The sequence below is a fragment of the Castor canadensis genome, chromosome 2 (assembly GCF_047511655.1).
Source record: "Castor canadensis chromosome 2, mCasCan1.hap1v2, whole genome shotgun sequence".
NCBI lineage: Eukaryota > Metazoa > Chordata > Mammalia > Rodentia > Castoridae > Castor > Castor canadensis.
Genome location: NC_133387.1, coordinates 108,655,895 through 108,675,799, shown reverse-complemented (window position 1 = coordinate 108,675,799; position 19,905 = coordinate 108,655,895). Strand labels below are relative to the sequence as shown.

Sequence of the window (19,905 nt, the reverse complement as noted above, 5' to 3'; positions counted from 1 at the left end):
AGTCAAAATACAGTAGATTTCTAAATTCAGCTAAATACAAATCTAAATTATTTGCCTTCTATGGAAAATTGTAACTGTCCTTTTTAGACCTGAAAGTGGAGCAGATTTCTTTCTCTCATTTTGAATATCTCAAATACGTCTCAGCCTCACACAATCAAATGCAACCCAAAAAGTGTGGTTTATAGGCATATCATCTTTTTTTTCCCTTAATACTCATCATTTGGCAGTGCGAATAGGACTTATAACTTGAGGTGTGGTCAGCATTTTATATGACAGTGTTCACCAGACATTTGGGGATAGAAATTCCTAGCAAAATGACTTAAATTTACTCTTGATAAGAAGAATGTGCTTACGGGGGAGGCCCAAACAAGGGATAAAATAATAAATAATAAAGGATAAAATAATAAAAATAAATAAATAAAAAAGAATATGTTTTGTGAATTTTAGAGGACTTAGGAAAAGATTCAATGCATTTTGCTCTCTGTGCTCTTTTATAAAACAATGGCTTGAAATTTGGGAGTGGAATTTACTTAAGAAATGAGGGCCAGACTGGAGTGAATAGCTCAATAGCTGAATAGCTTCCCGGGTCCCACCCACAGAGACTACTTCTTATGGTGGATTTGCAATGCAATTTAGACTTTCAAACAGGACCGTGGTGGCAGGCAGAGCTAGCCTGCAGATGCAGATCTCTTGAAAAGAGTGAGCAGCGGGTGCCTGGGGCCTGTGTCACAGCTTGCTGGAAACAAACCTGAGGTCATTGTTAGATAGCACAGTCACTGGGGACCAGCACAAGGTGCTCTCAGTACCTCTGAGGATGCTCACGTCCATGTCTTATTCAGGCCCCCATCCTGGGTATATGTAAGGAATGCCAGGTTCACCCAGGGGAACTAGGAAGGCTGTATGGGCCACACCCTCCAAATCATTGATTGACCATCTGTTCATTGGGAGACTCTATTGGGAAATGCATTGTTACTCCGGTGCCCATGTGCAGGTGAGTGTATGTGTGTGCACATACACTAAGTGTACACACGTGCACAGTTCTAGTAACTTCCATTCTCTCTAGTGCCTCTCATACATCACAGACACAGCTTGCAAAAACCCTCTGCCACCCGGGAAGGCTGCATGGAAGAATGTATGGTTTGAATACTGACTGTCATATATCAACTAGATGCAGTCTTAAGTTTGCATATCTACATGCTAACCAAGATGGCAAATTCCCGAAAATTCTTTGAGTCCCAGAATCCTTAATACTACAGTGGTGATGGTACCAACCTCCTAGGCCAATGGTGAGGATTAAAATAGTTTCTGGAAAGTGCTTTGTAAGGCACCTGGCATTTGTAAAACTCCCACTGAGTGGCTAGCACAATAGACTGGACTTCAGCCTCGATCAAAATTTTGTTATTTGCATCATAATCTGGCAAGGTAGAACACCATACATGCCCTTTTCTGGACTCAAAGGTCGTGTGCACAAATATGAGTGGTACATGAACAAGAGTGTGCACTAATTGATTCACTTTGCTATGTGGGAGTAGAACTTGATAGGTACAGCTGTGTTGTGATTTTAAACTTCTTGTAATTTATAAGGAATCATATTTTAGGACAAAATTTAGTAGGCTAATTTGTTTGGGGTTTTTTATTAGGATATATTCGTTATGGAAGGGATTCATAGCAACAATTCCAGTTAGACTTATATTGTACACTGGTTACATTGCCCCCATCATCTCTCCCGTTCAATCCACTCCCTGCTCCACTTAAAGCAACTGCAAGAGATTTCTTTGTTCTATTTCATAGAAGTATATGAAGTCCATCCACCATATTCCTTCACCTTAACCTCCTTCATTCACCTTCCCCCCACTCACTAATGCCCCCCACACACATTGTACTTATTTTACAGTCCTGTCTTTCATTCTTAATATTTAAGTTAACGTTCAGAGGGGTTTCTCAATGTGTCCCCATTGTAAGTCTACTTTACTTTGGTCCATTCAACCCCTTCCATTGCTCTCCATTACCCCTTCCCTCACACTCAACAGCTTTCAATACACATCCTTATATCCTCTACTTGCACAGATGTGATGTTTTACAATATTGTTGATGCTCTGCCATTCTCTTTTCCTTTCCCTCCTCCCCCTGAGTTCCATAGAGAAGATCCCCTATTACAAATGTTCTACATATGATTTGTATATGATCATGATTGTTTTAGTGTATATGTTTATCTTTTAGATTTGTCTTCCATGTATGAGAGAAAACATGTGGCCTTTGTGTTTCTGAGCCTAGCAGGCCAATTTGGATTACACTAGGCAAAGAACCGATTCTCTTGAAAGGTGGTTAACAATGAATGTCTAGCAATGCAATGTCATAGTCCTTATACTAAGCAGTAGTGTCCACAATGGAAAGGGTTCTGAAAAAATTACATATTTCAAGCCTTACACTTGAGCGGCCCAAGACTACACAAGTCTACATTTTCTAATGGTAGACAAAATATATGCAATCTCAACCTCTCAGCTTCTTTACTCCTTAGTTTACCAGTAACCATGAATACCCCTCTACACCACCGTTTTATTTTCCATTAGTGTGCATATAGCAGGTGGCTGAGCTGTGACTGTGCAGCTGAATGGATATGTTAGGAAGTTATCTTGCTGATCGAGTCATGTTCAAGCAACTTATCAACATTATCGTCACTGCTGGCAGCATCTCAGCACTATGTGATCTAATTAAGACTGTTATACTTCTTCACCTATATAATGTCCTCAATTTTAAAAAGTAATATTTACTCTTTAAAACACATTTGCCTTTTCTCCCATTATCTAAGACGATAGCTCCCCCATGATACACAACAACTGGGGTTGAAAAGTTTAAGTTTTGGAGCTCAACAAAGGTGACAAGAATAGAAAAGTTTACAATAAAATTTGCATTATGTTATCGGCTGTTTGTAAGCCATTAAACACATCCCTATCTAGGCAAACCAATTTATGGTAGTTCATTGTAATCGGATACATGATTTTGACTTTATCCAGAAACTTTGAACCATCAGGGAATAAAATAAATACAAGAAGAGCAAAGGTTTGTTAGGCAGTAATTAAACCAGTCACCCCAAGAAGTTGATTTGGAAGTATCTCTTCAACTATCCCAAACATTTTATTAAGTTTTTCATGGGGGGAAGAGGTATGGGCTGTGGTCAAATAAGTTTGGAAAACATTGGTTTAAGTAATGATCAGTAAATATGTCTATTTCCTGAAGATCACTTCAGAGTCTTTTTTCTGCTAATTCAGTAGTAGTTGGTCCAAGAAGTTTAATTTAGCAACTGTATTGTACACAGACTTTTAATAGTCATGTGGACTTTTAGAGAGAAAACCAGGTGTGTGCAAAATGTACCAAGTCTTAAAACATAGGAACCCACTGGGCACTCTGCCCTATGAAACAAAATAAGAGCTTAAAGAGTTGAGGTGGCAGTACCATTTGTACAAGGGGCTGACACAGGCTACCCAGAGAAATTGGTGGCACTTTTTTAAGGTATGAGGAAAGCAACAATTTTTCCCCACTCAATGTGTTGCATGGGAAATTTCTAATTTTCTGTGAACACTTTCTAAGAAAAAGCTAAACAAAAAACATGCAATGAAATCCACCTTTGAAAAAAAAATCATACTGCTTTTGTGAAGCAGTGTACTCTCCCATTAGATACTGAGGCCGATGAAGCAAAGGTCTTGGACAACTACTGCTAAGGTTACTCACAGTTCTTGAATGTTTTGAGTTGTCACCTCCAAGAGATTCCGAGCTTGTCCTCAACTATTCTTTGTGATTTGATGCTTGAGCTGGGAACCCTTGGGGACCGAAGGCCTGAGCCAAGTGTTGCCTATATATATATGATGACCAGATATGGCAGATTTATAGATAGTCAATGATTTTAAGTAGTAATGTATTTTAAAAAATAATAACACTGTCTTTTAAACTCTTACTGTATCTTTGATGGTATTACAACCCAGCTTTCTTTTTTGCCTTCTTTGTTGCAGTTACATATGGGGCTGATGGCTTTAGGGATTTTCATGCAATAATTCCCAAATCTTTCTCTCGTAAGTATATGCTTTGCTTCTAGAAAACAGAAACGTGTGTTCATTTCATACTTAGATGCCATTGTGTGAATACTCTGAACTGCATGTTGTGTCATCAACATCTTTCTTTATACTTGAAAAAAATGAGATAAATTAAATATGTACCATTATATTCATTAAACGCTCACCATCAGGGCATCATTTATGCAGCAAAGAAGTAAGGTGGTGATAGTTGTGAGATGTGCTAGGGGAGAATGAGAGGGGGACAGTAGGGAGTGTTGTGATTAATGTCATGATTGTATCTTGCTGGTCCATAATTCCCATCACCATGAAACAACCCAGCATGTTCTCAAGATTATTTTTGCAATTTTGCCAGACAGGAAGAGAAGACATACTCTCTTTCTCTTGCTTGGAGTGTTCATTGCAGAACTGAGAAAACTCACGGGCTTCCAGGCCATCCTTCAGGGGTACCTTGCTGCTTGAACAATCACATTCTTATGCCCCACTGGCAGCTCTACTCTGAGCTATTAAACCAAAACCAGATGTTAATTTCACTTTTCTTTTTTAGGTATTGGCAGATTTTAAGTGATAAATATATTTGGGCAACATCCTTAAGAGAATATTTTAAAGAATAGAAAACACCCTTTTAAATGTACAGAGAACTGATTATTAAAGTGTTACACGTTGATAGCATGCTTAGAATTTCAGTCTTCAGCGCCTACAGTAAATTCTCTAATATTATAAAGGAATACCAAAAAAACAGGTTGCGCTTGTTAATATTGGGGGTTTATTGTTTTTGTTTTTGTGGTGCTGGGGTTGAGCCCAGAGCCTCACACATGCTAGGCAAGTGCTCTCCACTGAACTACACCCTCCACCTAGCTTATTAATATTGTAGCAATTGCAAATACAAGTTCAAATGTAAGAGATTGTCCCTACCAGTTAAAAAATAGATTTCTGACATCCTGGTTATCAAAACATATGTAAAGGATCTAGCACTATCAGTCTAGGTAGACTTTTTCTCACACACTGAATTTGCTTTTCCAGGATACAGAAGTCTATAGAAATCTTTCTCTTGCTACTATTCTTTTCATTCAACTTTGAAATAATAGCACGCTCTTTACTTTTATGATATATGTCTGTATGCAAATATAAATGTCTGTGCATGTGAATACATGTATGTGCTTGTATGAAAATCACGGTGCCCTGAGAAGAAGCTCATATGAATTTTGAGATGATTAGTCAAACATTGAAATGTTTTGAGAAGTCAAATGCACTTAAGAGTAAAATAATACATCCCGAAGACATGTTCACTAAATCCGAGGAAGGTTCAAGCCTAATTATATAGCAATGTTCAAACATATCTTTTGGTGAGCCCTGAAGGATGCAAATTGCTGCATGTGGACATATAGGATACAAGATACTGGGAGCTTTATGAAACATGAAATGTATTTATATACTTCATATCTATATATGTATACAAATGTATTTATAAAACGTTATTCTCTCTCTCTCTGTCTCTCTTTCTCTTCTCCCCCACCCTCCAATATCCTCAAATTGTAAATATCCTGTTGTTTCTCGAAGTCCCCACCCAGCAGCAACCAAACTGTTCTTGGCTAATATTGCCACCTCGTGGTCATAGTGAAGAAATTGTCCTCCATGCCCCTAGACACTTCTTTATTCTTGAAATAAAATTAACATAACCTCTTTGACCTCCTCTACCATCTTTATTCCAGTTTGTGTCCCTGGATACCAGGAGACAATGTATATTGTGCTTGCAACTGGTACTTTTTATATTTTTTACTTTTCTTTCTTTTCCCTATCTTCTTTCTCCCTGACTTCATTCCATTTAAAGGCCTAAACATGGAAAAAGAAGAGTATTTCTAGTAACGTACCTTGACAGGCTAGCAATCCTATATTTTAAGTGATAGTATGTTAAATACATTGTTCTATTGATCTTTAAAGTGCTTAAAACAGCACAAATCTCTTTTAGAAGCAACACAAAAGCATATATATGTATATATTGTGTATATGTACATATATCTTTCATCTCAAATTTTCATTTAATTATCATAGAAAATGTCAAGATACATCATAAGTATTATCCATTTTATTTCTAGTTACTAGTTACTGGTTCTGCAAGGTTATTTCTCTTTTACATTTAAAATTTTGAGCATTTAGGTCTTACATGGTCTAAACTCATACTGGAGTAATGATCTTCAGAATTTTTTTTTCAATGGAAAAGTACATTTCTGCATACCAAAAATTTACTTTTCCAGTAAATCTGAGGGCACATTCTAGAAAGGAAATGAAAATGAAGAGGAAACATAGTCCATTTGTAAGGTGGGGATTGCCAGTGTACATTTTACCTATGCATTAAAAATGTTCAATTATTCATAAGTGCATATAATGCTTGGCAGTGAATCCAATCCTCTTGGCTCCTGTTGACCTCAGAGTTCCTTGGATTCTCCACATTCATTGATTCTGAACTTGCCTATATGTGAAAGGCCATGCCATGTTCCTAATAGGAAGTCTGTGTTAGGACTATGGGGTTAATAACTATATAGAAGGCCTCTATAATGCATGATGATAAGATTTTAATTTTTCTAATTTTAAATAACATCTGGGAAGGAAAACAGCTCTTGACTAAAGGATTGGAAACATTCACTCTTAATATAAGCCACATTTGTTAAATAATAAAATTGGGTTCCTGTCCATTATCTCTCTCTCTCTCTCTCTCTCTCTCTCTCTCTCTCTCTCTCTCAGTCAATGGAAGAGCTCCAGGCAGTCCTGAGCCTGAGCCTTCTAGAGAAAAGAAACTCAGCCTCCATTTCATGTTCTATATTTAATCAGTTCAGTTCAGCATCTTACTGAATTCATCATTGCTCTAACAAGTAGAGTAGGGATGGGGTTTACAAAATATTCATAAGTATATTCCTTATATTGAGCAAGATTGTAGCATCTCATTGAAATAATTCCACAACTAAGCTTAATAGACAGAGACCTCCATTTTTGTGAACAGCTTCTTTGAGTGAACAGAAAACTCCTTGGGTTTTCTACATAGCCACCACCCAATTTGTATTTGTCCACAAAGATATGAGGACTTTTCCCCTCTGTGTAGATAAAATCCACATACTGCTTATATCTAGAATATACCATACTGATAGTGCTACTTGCTTACTTAGCACCCAGTCCCCCTGGCACTGATCATCCATTCCTTCTCTTAGACTTCATTGCCTTTTCAAGTCATAACATGACCTAGAATTCATCCTTATCTCATTGGCAAGCTTCCAACTCTAGAACATTCAGTGGCTCCTATGGAATTCCTATGCACAAATATGCATAGTGTCTGCTGATGTGAGCCCTCAGCCATGTTTGCACTATTTATAGTCCTTGGCTTTGCCCACAGAAATCTAGGGATCCTGTCTGCATACTCTTTCTCAGATACCTACATCGTCACAGCATCTTTGATTTTCTCCTTTGAGTTTAACCTCTTCCAGTGCTGAAAATTCCTAACTGCTGATCATATAGATCTGTGTAATAGATCTCACAGATAGATAGGTGGATGGATGGATGAATGGATGGATGGAAGGAAAGATAGATAGATAGATAGAGATAGATAGATAGATAGATAGATAGATAGATAGATAGATAGATGTGAGTGGGATGGATGGATCAATGGTTGGATGGATGCATGTATAGATAAGCAGAAGATAGATAGATAGATAGATAGATAGATAGATAGATAGATAGATAGATAGTTCTTAACCCACATCCATCTTACAACTACCCAAAATTGTATCTGGGTATCCACACTGATCTCTCCTGCCTTTTGAACCTCTTTTTCCTTTTGTTTCTGTCACAGCTGTTACCAGCACTGCTGTGTAGGATAATAATGCCAAAATCCTATTTTCTGCTGTCCCTAGTCAAATTAATGATTGATACCAAGGCTTCTGTCTTTGAGGATGGGTGTGGTATTTAAGGCAATATCCATTGCATGCTTTCCCCCTATACTTCCTCATCTGCTTCCTTCTTGACACTTAGCTTTTCCTCCTTGTGCAAGCACCCTGCCATGGCAGAACTTCTGCTCCTGATGCTAGAAGCCCAAAGGTCACTGTCCATGGGTTTGCTGTCCTGCTCCACTCCAGGAAGTGCCCATGTACCACAACACCCCACAGTACAAACACTCATCTTTCTTATCAGTGCATAATTACATGGTCGCTTCTGGCATGTTCTTAGGTGTCATATATGCATGTGTCCTCAGAAAAGCCAGAATAAATTCTCTTTAACTGGTTACCTGCAAATTAATGAAATCCAGCCAAGTCGAGAACATGCTAAGGGGATCATCCCAATCCTTGTTCTGTGTGGTATCTTTTTCCCAGCCTTGTTTGCTCCTGGCTTATATGCCTTACTGCAGTGCTGTGGAGGAAGAACTTGCCACATCAGCTGTAATTTGCTCCACGTGGGCTCTAGAATGCTCCAGTCTCACTTTAAAAAAAAATAGCAAGGCTCTGTGGTTCATGCCTGTAATCCTAACTACTTGGGAGTCTCAGATCCATTGAGCAGAGTTCAAGGCCAGCATGAGCAAAAATTGAGCAAGACCCATGTCAACCAAAAGCTGGATGTAGTGATGCACATATATCATCCCAAGCTATACGGAGGCTAATATCAGAAGGATCAGGGTTCGAGACCAGCCTATGCAAAAAAACAAGCCTTCAGAAAACCCCATTTCAACATGAAAAAAGCTGTATGGTGGCACATGCCTGTCATCCCAGCTACAGTGGAATAGAAGGATCATGGTTTAGACAGACCTGGGAAAAAAGCAAGACCCCTTGTCAAAAATAACAAAAAGGACTAGAGGCCAAATGGTAGAGCGTCTGCCTAGCAAGTGCAACAAGTAAGTTCAGACCCTAATTACTAGAAAAACCAACCAAACAAACAAAAAAACCAAGACATAAAGATGGGTAGTTGAAAATAATCCTAAATTGCCAGGCACCAGTGGTTCATGCCTGTAATCCTAGCTACTCAGGAGGCAGAGATCAGGAGGGTCATGATTCAAAGCCAGCCCAAGCAAATAGTTCTCAAAACGCTATCTTGAAAATACCCAACACTAAACACAGATGGTAGAGTGGCTCAAGCAGTAGAGCACCTGCCTAGCAAGCATAAGGCCCTGAGTTCAAACCCCACTACCTCCAAATAAATGAATGAATGAATGAATGAATGAATACAATTCTAAATTAAGGAGTACACAGATCTTTGTAGCTTTGCCGTATTTCCTCAGAGCAAATTTGACTTAGTCCATTTATCTGTTGCTATAACAAATTTTGGAAACCAGGTAATATCTAAATAATAAAGAAGCTGGAAGTCTGAGGACGGTGCTAGCACCTCTTGAGGATATTTGTGCTGCATCTCAGCGTGGAGGAGGGCATTCTGTGACTACAAGCAACGTGCTAACCCAGGACTTGCTGCTTCTTATAAAGGCACACTTAGCTTTGCATTATTATAATAAGACACTCAAGGCAATTAACTTATAAAGAGAAAAAGATTACTTAGTTCAATAGTTCTGGAGATTTCAATCCAAGATCAGGCAGCCCCATTGCTTTGGGCCTCTGGTGAAAGTGTCAGATGGCAAAGAGTCAGAATAGAACTGACATCATGAGCCAGGAAGCAGAGACACACAGAGAGACTGGTGTACCACAGTCTTTTCCAAGGGCATACTTTCAGTGACCCAAGCCCCCACTTTTTTTACCATCTCTCCATGGCAACACCCTGAAGGCCAAACTTTTAACACATGGGACTTTGGAAGTCATGCATCCAAACCTTAGCAAGGTTGACTGTGGGCACTGGTGAGCCATAGGGTGTAGTGAATTACTTTCCACCTAGAAAGATACCCAGAATACTGATTAGAGGGACCTTAGCAGTCATTGAGCATGATTGCCTGAATGGCAAATCCTTGCCTGCCTCATCTCCATTATTTGCAATGGAATTTGACCTCTTGTCTGGCAGCTGGGAGAGGTTAGCAGGAGACCACAAAGATACAAAGTGCTCTGAGATGCAAGATTCGGATCTTCAGAATCTTGTAGGGACCAGCATTTGGAGACTCTCCATCACTGGACTTCTCAAGACAGTTCTGATGAGAAGAGATAGCACAAGTTAGCCTCAAAGGATATCCTCACTTTGGGGGCCTCAAATTCACCGTGGGGGCTATGGCCCATATCCTAGTTCATTCATTTCATTCCCTTATTTGGCTCTAAGTCTTTTTTCCAAAGAGCTAACGGGAAAACACTGGCCTAAAAGTGGCTAGAAATGTGGATACTGGAGGCAAGTGTGCTAGCTCAGGACTTCCCAGCTCTGCCACTTGTTAACTGTATGACCTTAGCAAACTGTTAACCATTCTGTGCCTCAGTTCTTCAACTGTATAATAGGATAATAAGGCACTTCCCTTAAAGAGTTCTTGTGAGAGTGCCATTAAAGTATTGTATGCCTGGCACAGGTCTGTGCCATAGTCATTATTGGGTTAGGCAGAGCCTGGCTCCAAGGGGAGCATGCTTCCACTTAACAGTTCCAGTCCTGAGCTACTGTCCCATCCATCAATCCAGTGAACCCTCCCAGCTACCTTGTCAGGCCAGTGCTCTTATAGTTCCTGTTTTTCTGTTTGAGGAAATCAAGGCACATAGAGGTTGCATGACTTGCCTAAGACCTTTGTGTGTTTAAGTAGAGGAGCTGAGATTCCACAGAGCTAGTTTGTTTTTGGTGTCTGGGACTCCAGCTCTTCAAATCTAGAGGAATTTGATGAATAAATTCAGAAGGTTGGGAACTAGGCTGATTATTTAGAATGTACCTTAGAGTCCCAAGGGGTTCATTCAAACAGAGTTCTGGACGCACCCCAGTGTCTCCAAATGGACAGGGCCGGAGAGCCCAGGAATCTGCACTTTTGATGTGTTCTCTGGGGAGCCAATGCTGGTTTTCCAGGGACCAAACTTGGAGAATCATTGATTGAAAATGTTGACCAAAAATTACTTAGTCTTGTGTCCAGTATAATGATACATGCCTGTGATCACAGCCGTCACTCAGTAGAGACATGAAGATCACGAGTTGGAGGCAGCCTTGGCTACTTAGCAAGTTCCAGACCAGCTCAGACTATGACACCCTTTCCTAAAACAACAACAAAAAAATGTGGTCTTGATTATCAGCAATCTTATGATTATTTTACTCAGCAAAATGTACCTCCCTTCTCTTATGAGTCTGTGAAAGCTATGAGTAAAATAATAACTTCATGTGTAACCCAGTCATTATAGGGCTGGACTCATTGGTACATCATTAGTGTTTAAGAAGAATGCAGACAAATCTCTCTCTCTCTCTCGCTCTCTCTCTCTCTCTCTCTCTCTCTCTCCCTCCCTCTCTCTCCCTGTCTCCCTCTTTCTCTCCCGCCATCCCACCCCCCCACCCACACACTTTTTTGGTGGTACTGGGGTTTGAACTCAGAGTCTTGAGCTTGCTAGACAGGTGCTCTACTACTCAAGCTAGAACCCAACTCACTCTTTCTGTCTTTCTCTCTTTCTTTCTTTCCTTGCTTCCTTCCCTCCTTCCCTCCCTCCCTCCCTCCTTCTCTCTCTCTTTCTCTCTCTCTCTCTCTCTCTCTCTCTCTCTCTCTCTCTCTCTCTCTCTCTCTTGCCCTTCCTTTCTTTTCTTTCCTGTTGGAGTAGGGTCTCATGTTTATGTCCAGCCAACCTGAACTGTGGCCTCCTGTTTGCACTTTCCACCTAGTTGGGATGATAGGCTCCACAACCATGCCCAGTTTTATTGCTTGAGATGGGCGCTCTCAGACGTTTTGCCAGCTCACCTTGAACTGTGATCCTCCTGATGCCTGACTCATAAGTAGAGAGGATTACAGACATGGCTGATATTTTCTTAAGGAAGCCAAACATGCAAATGGTGTAGTTACAACACTTGTGGCTTAAGCAGTGACTCTTGTCTTCATTAACCCTAGCAGTTAAGGAAGACCCCATACACAGTTTTCTCTTTGAAAGATTCTTCCTGATCTCTTCCATTTGTAAGCTCACAGTTTATGGGGGAAAGGGAAAGGAGGATCTTTCCACTGTAGAACACAGGATTGATTTAATGTCACTTTAAGATTCAAAGGAAGTCAAATGACCTTGTGCCAGAGAAGCAGAACTCTGAAAGGGAATCCAAAAGGAATCTATTGCTGGGCGCCAGTGGCTCACACCTATAATCCCAGCTACTCAGGAGACGAGATCAGGAGCATTGCAGTTCAAAGCCAGCCCAAGCAAATAGCTCTTGAGACCCTATCTCAAAAAAAAAAAAAATCCATCACAAAAAAGGGCTGGTGCAGAGTTCAAACCCCAGTTGCACAAAAAAAAAAAAAAAAAAAAAAGGAAATCTTTTGTTAGAACTCCAAGCATGATTTGGCAAGATTTGTCCCAAAATCATTAATGTTTACATGAAATAAGGGAAGGTAGCATTATGGGTCTGGCAGGTATTTTCAAACTTGATAACCACTTCATTCACACATTCTAGCAAGTTCAGGTCGACTGTGTGACCTTCTAATACCAGATATTCAAATAGGATTCAGCCCCAGACCCCTCCTGAGATCCCACAAGGCTGTGGATCTAGTGACCTACAAAAATGAGGGTCCCACCCTAATGTGTAAACATTCATAAACAGCCTTATCATGCATTTCCAGAATTGCCTGTTTGGACCACTGCAAAGGAGTACGGTCCTGCCTGTACTCCTGTACCCTGATATATTCCTGTACCCTGATGCATCCTTTGGGCTACCATCCAAACCCTCTGTAAGAGGGACACATGGGAAGTTCAGGCTGCCCTCCCCATGGGACAGGCTCAGAAGTTCTGTTCAGTGGCTCTCTGTATCTATTTGACTGCCTTTTTGCTGTATTGCTTTGTTGTGTTGTGTTTGGTTTTTGTTTTGCTGGAGTTTTTTTTGCAATGACACTGAGTGGCCTCCTGTGTTGTCTCTTTCAGCCAGTAATGTTAAAGTAGAGACTCAGAGTGATGAAGAGAATGGGCGTGCCTGTGAGATGAATGGGGAAGAATGTGCAGAGGATTTACGAATGCTTGATACCTCGGGAGAGAAAATGAATGGCTCTCACAGGGACCAAGGCAGCTCGGCTCTGTCAGGACTTGGAGGCATTCGACTTCCTAATGGAAAACTAAAGTGTGATATCTGTGGGATCGTTTGCATCGGGCCCAATGTGCTCATGGTTCACAAGAGAAGCCATACTGGTAAGGCCTGGCATAGTTCTTCCTAATTCAGTGGCCTGAGAAGGTCTCGGTGGGTGTGGACAGAACAAAATGCCCTGTCTATGTGGAATGTTGGAGCATGTTTCATACTAACAGGAATTTGTGCAAGTAGTTGACTCCAAGTTGTACAGAGGCCTAGAGTTTTTATTATTCTAGAATCATATTTAAAGGACTTCTCAGCATGTACCTATTCAGCCCTATAAATTAAAAGGAGAAAGTAACAGCATCTAGGTGAGCTGTATCAATCTAATAGTACATTAACTAGTCTCAGCCTCACCGCTGGGTTGCATGTGTTAAGTGTCCACACTTAACGAAACAAGGCAAAAAGATGTGGATATATATACCAAAACTGAGTCCTTAGGTTTCCCACTGAGAAAACACCAGTAAAGTATATGTTTTAATTATATTCAAGCTAACAGGGCTGGCTGTTTAGAAGCATTAGCCTAGCAGCGAAATGTAGTTTTTCAGAAAGTGTTGAGGTTGGTTTCCAGAGGGCTCACATTGTAATAGAAGAATCTTTGGATAGATCATTATAGGGCCAGTAGAGAGAATTTCATGTCTCACCCTGCTCATAATGAAAGGTTTCCTGGAGGCTTCAGGAAAATAACACAATGTAATATTCTGTCTCCAAAAATGAAGGAATATGAACCATCTAGTGTCCGAGATCTGTGTCCTAGCATAGCTCACAAGATGCCCTGTCATTGAGGGGTATGGGAAGTCCAGCACTGCCTTAGGTGGCCACATTAGCCTTGTGCCACATGGCTCTCCTAGTGAGTCCTGTGGATCAAACAGTTTGACACTAATTCAGCAGAACTGTGCGCCACCAATAACACTGAAGAAGCTGAGAAGCAAAGTACTGATGATGTTCATTTACCTTCATTTGCACGCATGAGGTTGGTTTTCAAGTGAACTTTTATCTTCTTTCCGTAGGGAGTTCCCAAAAGGTGGGTAAAGCATGATGCGTTCACCAACTCTAGTAGTCACAGAAAGCTTGACTATAAGACATAAAGACCATGAGCTACCCTTGCCTCTGAGCTGTCATCCTTAGCATCCTTAGCTTAGCATCATAAAACTAGCATCTGCTACTTCAGAATCCAGGAGAAAAACAAAACAAACAAACAACAACCCTCCTCCAAAAAGCCAAATACAGATGAATAGTTACTTAGAGGAGCAGAGCAAATTTTCTGAGCTTTCAGGAAAGTGAGAAAGATGACTTGGAAATGATGGCTTCATGTGCTTCTTACATGAGGCCAAACAAATGTATGTCTACCAAAAATTAAGCAGAATTCAGACCAAGCACTGAACAAAAACAAACTGAGTTATCGGGAGATATATGTATTTGTGATATTGTAATTTTTATATAAAATCAAAGCAGTTTATAGGATGACATATTCTCTATGCCTTTAAAATTAAGCAAACTGCTTTTCTAAATGGGTTCCTTAATCCTCAAATTACCCAGTCACATCCAGGCCTAAGAAAAATGTGTAGGAGAGTAATCCACTCTCTCCTTATGTAATGAGGTAGAAATTAACGTGAAGGTAAGTTTCCCTATGATAGACACTTAAGGGAACTGTCTAGGACCTATGGTAATAACATTCTTAATGAGGAATAAACCTTACAAATGAATTACTTTCCTGCTAATTCATATAAAGCCAGACTCTACAGTGAAAATTCTTGTAAATAAATATTTGATAAGTGAATCAAATTCTGGCATATTAAATTGCCAAAATATAATGACTGCCTGCCTTGATAAAAAGAATAATTACATTTAATGAATAAACCTGCCAAGTCCAGATATGCAAATAGCACCTACTGTTTGCTGCAGACTCCCCCCACAACTAGCAGCTAAATGTTACAGACACCTCAATCTGCTCAGTTCTTCACCTACGGAACAGGTAACTTCCAGAAAGAGGGCAGAGCATCAGTTGTATCATTCCTATCTAGCCCTGTACTTAAAAACAAGAAGAGGCCCTGAAGCAATGTGCTCATTGCTTGTCACAGGCTTGTCTCCACAGTACATCTCCCACCCATGAATATAGAAAGCCATGGATAGGTACAAAGAGACCCTCACTTGGGCCAAACTACGTTTGAATAGCTAGTTGTACAGGAAAGGTTTTCATTTTCCTGGTGTCTGGGTAGAATCTTTTAGGAAAGGGGTGCTTCCTATATTCTGTATGTTAATAGTTTCAGAGCAAGGCTTCTCCAACTTGAAAGGACCTGTGAACCACATGGGAAAACACAGGCTGTGATTCAGACCTGGGGGTGGGGGTGGGCAGGGCTGGAGAGCAAGCATTTCTAACAAGCCCCCAGGCTTGGGAATTGCCACTTGAGGGCATGACAGTAAGCAGAGACATTCTAATGCTCTTCACTTTGGAGTTGAGGTAGAATGTGATGCCCTGCTGGACAAGCCACATGGACCATGCTACTGTTCCCCCTCAGTGCCCATAACTAGTCAGCTAGGCATGGGGCTTCCTCATTGCCCCTGCTAAACTAAGGTGTTTCAGGGGTGATCTGGGTAGAGCCCCGATCTCCACCCATATCACCACCTTGGTGAAGAGCCATGGTGCTGTTTTTTAAGCAGTTGGTTGGTACCAATGCTTCACTTCCCATTTGGCTGCTTGGTTTCATGTTTGTGACTCAGGTGTCATAGCAATGCTGTCTCTGCCTCGTGGCAGGATGAGGGTGAGAATCAAATGCATGATGGTGGGGAAAAAAGCTGGAAATACTGTGCACATATGTTATTATTCTAAATAATAAAAGACCAAGAAAATGGCCCTATGGAAAATGTATAGAATCACTGAGACGGAAAAACTAAATTTGGAATTTGTGATATGAACTCCTCGTCCCAGTTAAATGTAAGTGAATACAAGCTTGGGGAAACTTGAACTTAGCCACACTAGAAAACTGTTGATCTACAGAAGGCAGGCAACAAAAAGAGCACATAGAAATGTGGGCTGTGTCTCATGGCATTGCTCCATGGACTTGTCCTCTTATAACACCTCTCTTGAGTGAGTGGAACACTGTATTCAAGACCCCTCACCCCAGGGCTAAGTATTTGTGCCCACCCAAGAATCAGAAAACAAATCGATTTCCAGTGAAGCTTGCCTTGTGTTGGGGATAAAGACACCAGGCACAGCAGGATCCATGAGGGCATTGGCTCAAATTAGAAGACAAATCTCAATCTCTAAGAAATGGCAACCTTTCCTTCCTGCAAATGGGTGGCTTGTCTGTAACTGTAACCGTCTGTCCTCTGCCTCCCACTGCCTGAATTGCTGGCTGTATCTCGTGTTCTCCCTCCAGCAAGTCAGAGCTAGGGGAGACATGGCATTTCAGCCCCTCCCCAACACAGAAAGGGTTCACAGGACTGGGATCACAAGCTTTGATTCATGCCACAAACACACTTGGATCACCAGGAGTGTCCCCCACATCTTTAATGTGGGCTTTCCTAGTTCTCTTTCCATCCAACCTGAGAGTCCCATGTCTAGATGAGAGCTACGGACAGAGGAGAGTTCTAATTCTCTCTGTCTAGGTCTCCCTGTACGTGGTGGTCACTCTTCTTCTTCCTGTTGTCCAGTGGAGTTAAACACACACTTCATGATTACATATAGTGAAGGCCAGGAGTGTGTTTCATAGCAACCAACTGGTTCTCCACAAGAGATCCCTTCAGGACTGCCTGGCTTCTAAGCTCTTTAACTTCTCCATACAATATCAACTATGTGCATGCACTAGGAACTCAAAAAGTAGGTTTCTCCACTTGACTTTGAACCCCGTTTCTCTCTGCTCACCCAAGCCCAATCTAGACCAGGATTAGGAGAAATATTGAATACATGCCAGCTGGTATCAAGACCTCTCCAATTAGTCCATAAATGAATATCACTGTAAATTAGTTTCTAATTTTATATCTTCCCTGTCCACTGGAAGAGAGTGATGATAATCAGAAAACTCAAGTGCCAATATGCACTTTAAGATTTCATATAAGAGGGAGTGATATATTGTAAGAACTTTTGTAAATGTCACAATGCATCCCCCCAGTACAACAATAATATGAAAATAAAAATGCGAAGAAAAAAAATTTCATCTAGTGTGTATTTTAATGACTCCAGGTACATTTCTAGCAATCATTGTTGATAAGTGCTCTCTTCTTCATCATATTGGAAAAATGGTTAAATAGGCATTTGAATATTCTTTATTCCTAAGAAAAAAAATTGTCCCCAGGGCATATATTTTCATGGTATTCCACACCAAGAATTATGGTTACATAGCACTCTCCATTTAAAAATGAAGCATTTGTTTCTCAAAAGAGCTTTAATATGTACTTAGGCATGACAAACGTGTCACTCCCGTAAGTAGGAGTTAAAGGAAATATTCAAGGAGGTAGATCCCAAGACCTGCGATGGCCTAGCAGGACCACACCTTATTCCTTTTTCATAAATACCTGTTTGCCCCTTTGTCAGATCCAGGGTGTAAGCCCATGAGGCTTTTCTCCATCACAAATCCACTAGCGCCACCCTGGAGGAATTATTCACAACTAAATCGCATCTCTTAGAGTGTTTGTTCTTGAAATATAATTTGTCTTCTATGATATAGACAAATAAGAGCTTTAGAAGTTGTGAAAGAAGGAAAAGGCAAGAAATCTCCATGTAACTCGGACTTTCAGGCACTTGCTGTAGACAGATTTGGAACTTTCCTTTGGAAGATGGGGTTCTGGCTGCCTTGTTTCTGAACTTCCTATTTTATCCAATCTTTCTCCATCTCTCTCTCTCTTTCTCTCTTTCTGTCTCATACCCTCATACTTTCTCTGTCTGTCTCTCTCCTGATTTGCCTGCTTAGGGACAGACAGGTAATGGGGAAGAAATTGAAAGGGAAAATACAGGGAAAATGTAAATGAAAAGAAGTTATTATAACTGTTATAATGAAGTGCCTTTCATTTAAATATAAGAATGTAACGCTGAAATGAACTTGTGATCCTGAAATGCATTTTTAATGAGTTTCCTTTTTATTTTGCTGCTTCAGTGGCATATTTTAAAGACCCTTTGAAAAAAGCCACATTAAAAAACCCCACCAAATGCCACAACACGCAGAATTGGATATTGGTTTATTCCAGAACTGCTGATCAGGAAGAGTGGCTCTTCATCACAAAATGTTGCAGTCACTTTATTTAAATGAGTTTGAATTTGCATTGTGATGTGCCATTCTGATTTAGGGAAAAAAAATTAGATTTTCAGATCAAATTGACCCAGCCAGTGAAGCGTTAAGGAGCTGGCAGGTTTAGTCTGAAAGCCTCGTGTTCTATCAAACCTGCAGCCGGTGGAAGTCACCGGCCCCCATGGGAAACAACTTTGTCGCAAGGCAGCGGTCCTTTTGGGCCTGTGCTGAGTTTTCTTCTCACTGTCGACTCTCCTCTCCTTGCCACAGGAGAACGACCTTTCCAGTGCAATCAGTGTGGGGCCTCCTTCACCCAGAAGGGCAACCTGCTGCGGCACATCAAGCTGCACTCCGGAGAGAAGCCCTTCAAGTGCCACCTCTGCAACTATGCCTGCCGCCGGAGGGACGCCCTTACTGGCCACCTGAGGACGCACTCCGGTAGGTCCCCTGGGTGAAGCCGGGATGCCTAAGGTTCACCCTCCATTATGGTTGTGCTAGGCCCCAGGGCAGGTGCTGTTTGCTTTGAGCATCCTTTCCACAGCCCTCTCCCCTGCCCAGTTCACAGCCCTCAGAGGTGTCAACCACCTTGACTTTGACATTGGCCCCCTCCCTAGTGTTCCACTTTGTCCACTGAACTGAAGTCAGCGGGTGGGGGCATACATGCACACCGTGCCCTCCTTGCATGTTTCAGAAGAGGCTTCCGCATCCCATTGTGTCAGGTAAGTGGGATTTTGTGCAGGATTCCACCGCCATACTTTCTCCAGCCATACTATCATGCCCCAGTGTTTCCAGACACATTTCTTTATGTTCATGGTTAAGCCACACTTCCACTGTCTTACCATTGAGTATTTTTAATACTCAGGGTTCAAGATGGAAGGAATAGGAGTAGTTTTCTTTGCAGAGGTGGTACACAGAGGTGGTTCAGAGCACAGCCCTGTCAGCCCAGTCCAAGAGTAACTCTCATCCCAGAATCCAAGATGGGGGAGGCCAGTTTGGGGCTATCCAGAGATTTTAGAAAGCAGCATTTTTCTTGAAGTATAGCCTAAATAATCTGAAGTGTCAGGTAGATCATGATTAGCATAAATGTGCCACAATTGTGGAAACACTCCTAATTCAAGTTGTACAAATCATCCCAGAATTAGGTCAGATATTCTGCCTCCTGGGTGGCTCATTACCACCCAGGTAATGAGACATAAAGACTCTTGGCCACCTGCTGTGTACTGTGCTTGCCTATAGTGTGTCTGTGGGATGGGACAGGCATAGATGTCATTCACCCGAGGCAGTGGGGGATAGTGATGTAGGAGCAAGCAGGAGCTGATGGACCTTGTCCCTGCCCTCACAGAGCACTATGGCCCAGCCAGCACTCTGCTCAGTGACTTCTCCCAGCAGCAGCCACTCAGGGCAGGTGCTGTGAGCAATGGAGATACCTTAGGCCA

At 41.3% G+C, this 19,905-nt stretch overlaps 1 protein-coding gene across 12 annotated transcripts in view; it reads left to right on the top strand.

Moving 5' to 3' along the window:
* The window catches only part of Ikzf1 (IKAROS family zinc finger 1), a 102,336-nt gene that overhangs the window by 61,421 nt on the left and 21,010 nt on the right, over window positions 1-19,905 (top strand). For 7 of the 12 annotated variants that reach the window (XM_074065518.1, XM_074065514.1, XM_074065511.1 and 4 more), the window contains exons 4-6: window positions 4,008-4,067; window positions 13,046-13,306; window positions 18,740-18,907. In XM_074065518.1, coding sequence (XP_073921619.1) covers window positions 4,008-4,067; window positions 13,046-13,306; window positions 18,740-18,907 — 489 coding nt within the window. The remainder of the gene's footprint in view (window positions 1-4,007; window positions 4,068-13,045; window positions 13,307-18,739; window positions 18,908-19,905) is intronic. The other 5 variants (XM_074065515.1, XM_074065510.1, XM_074065509.1 and 2 more) reach the window with 3 other exon arrangements.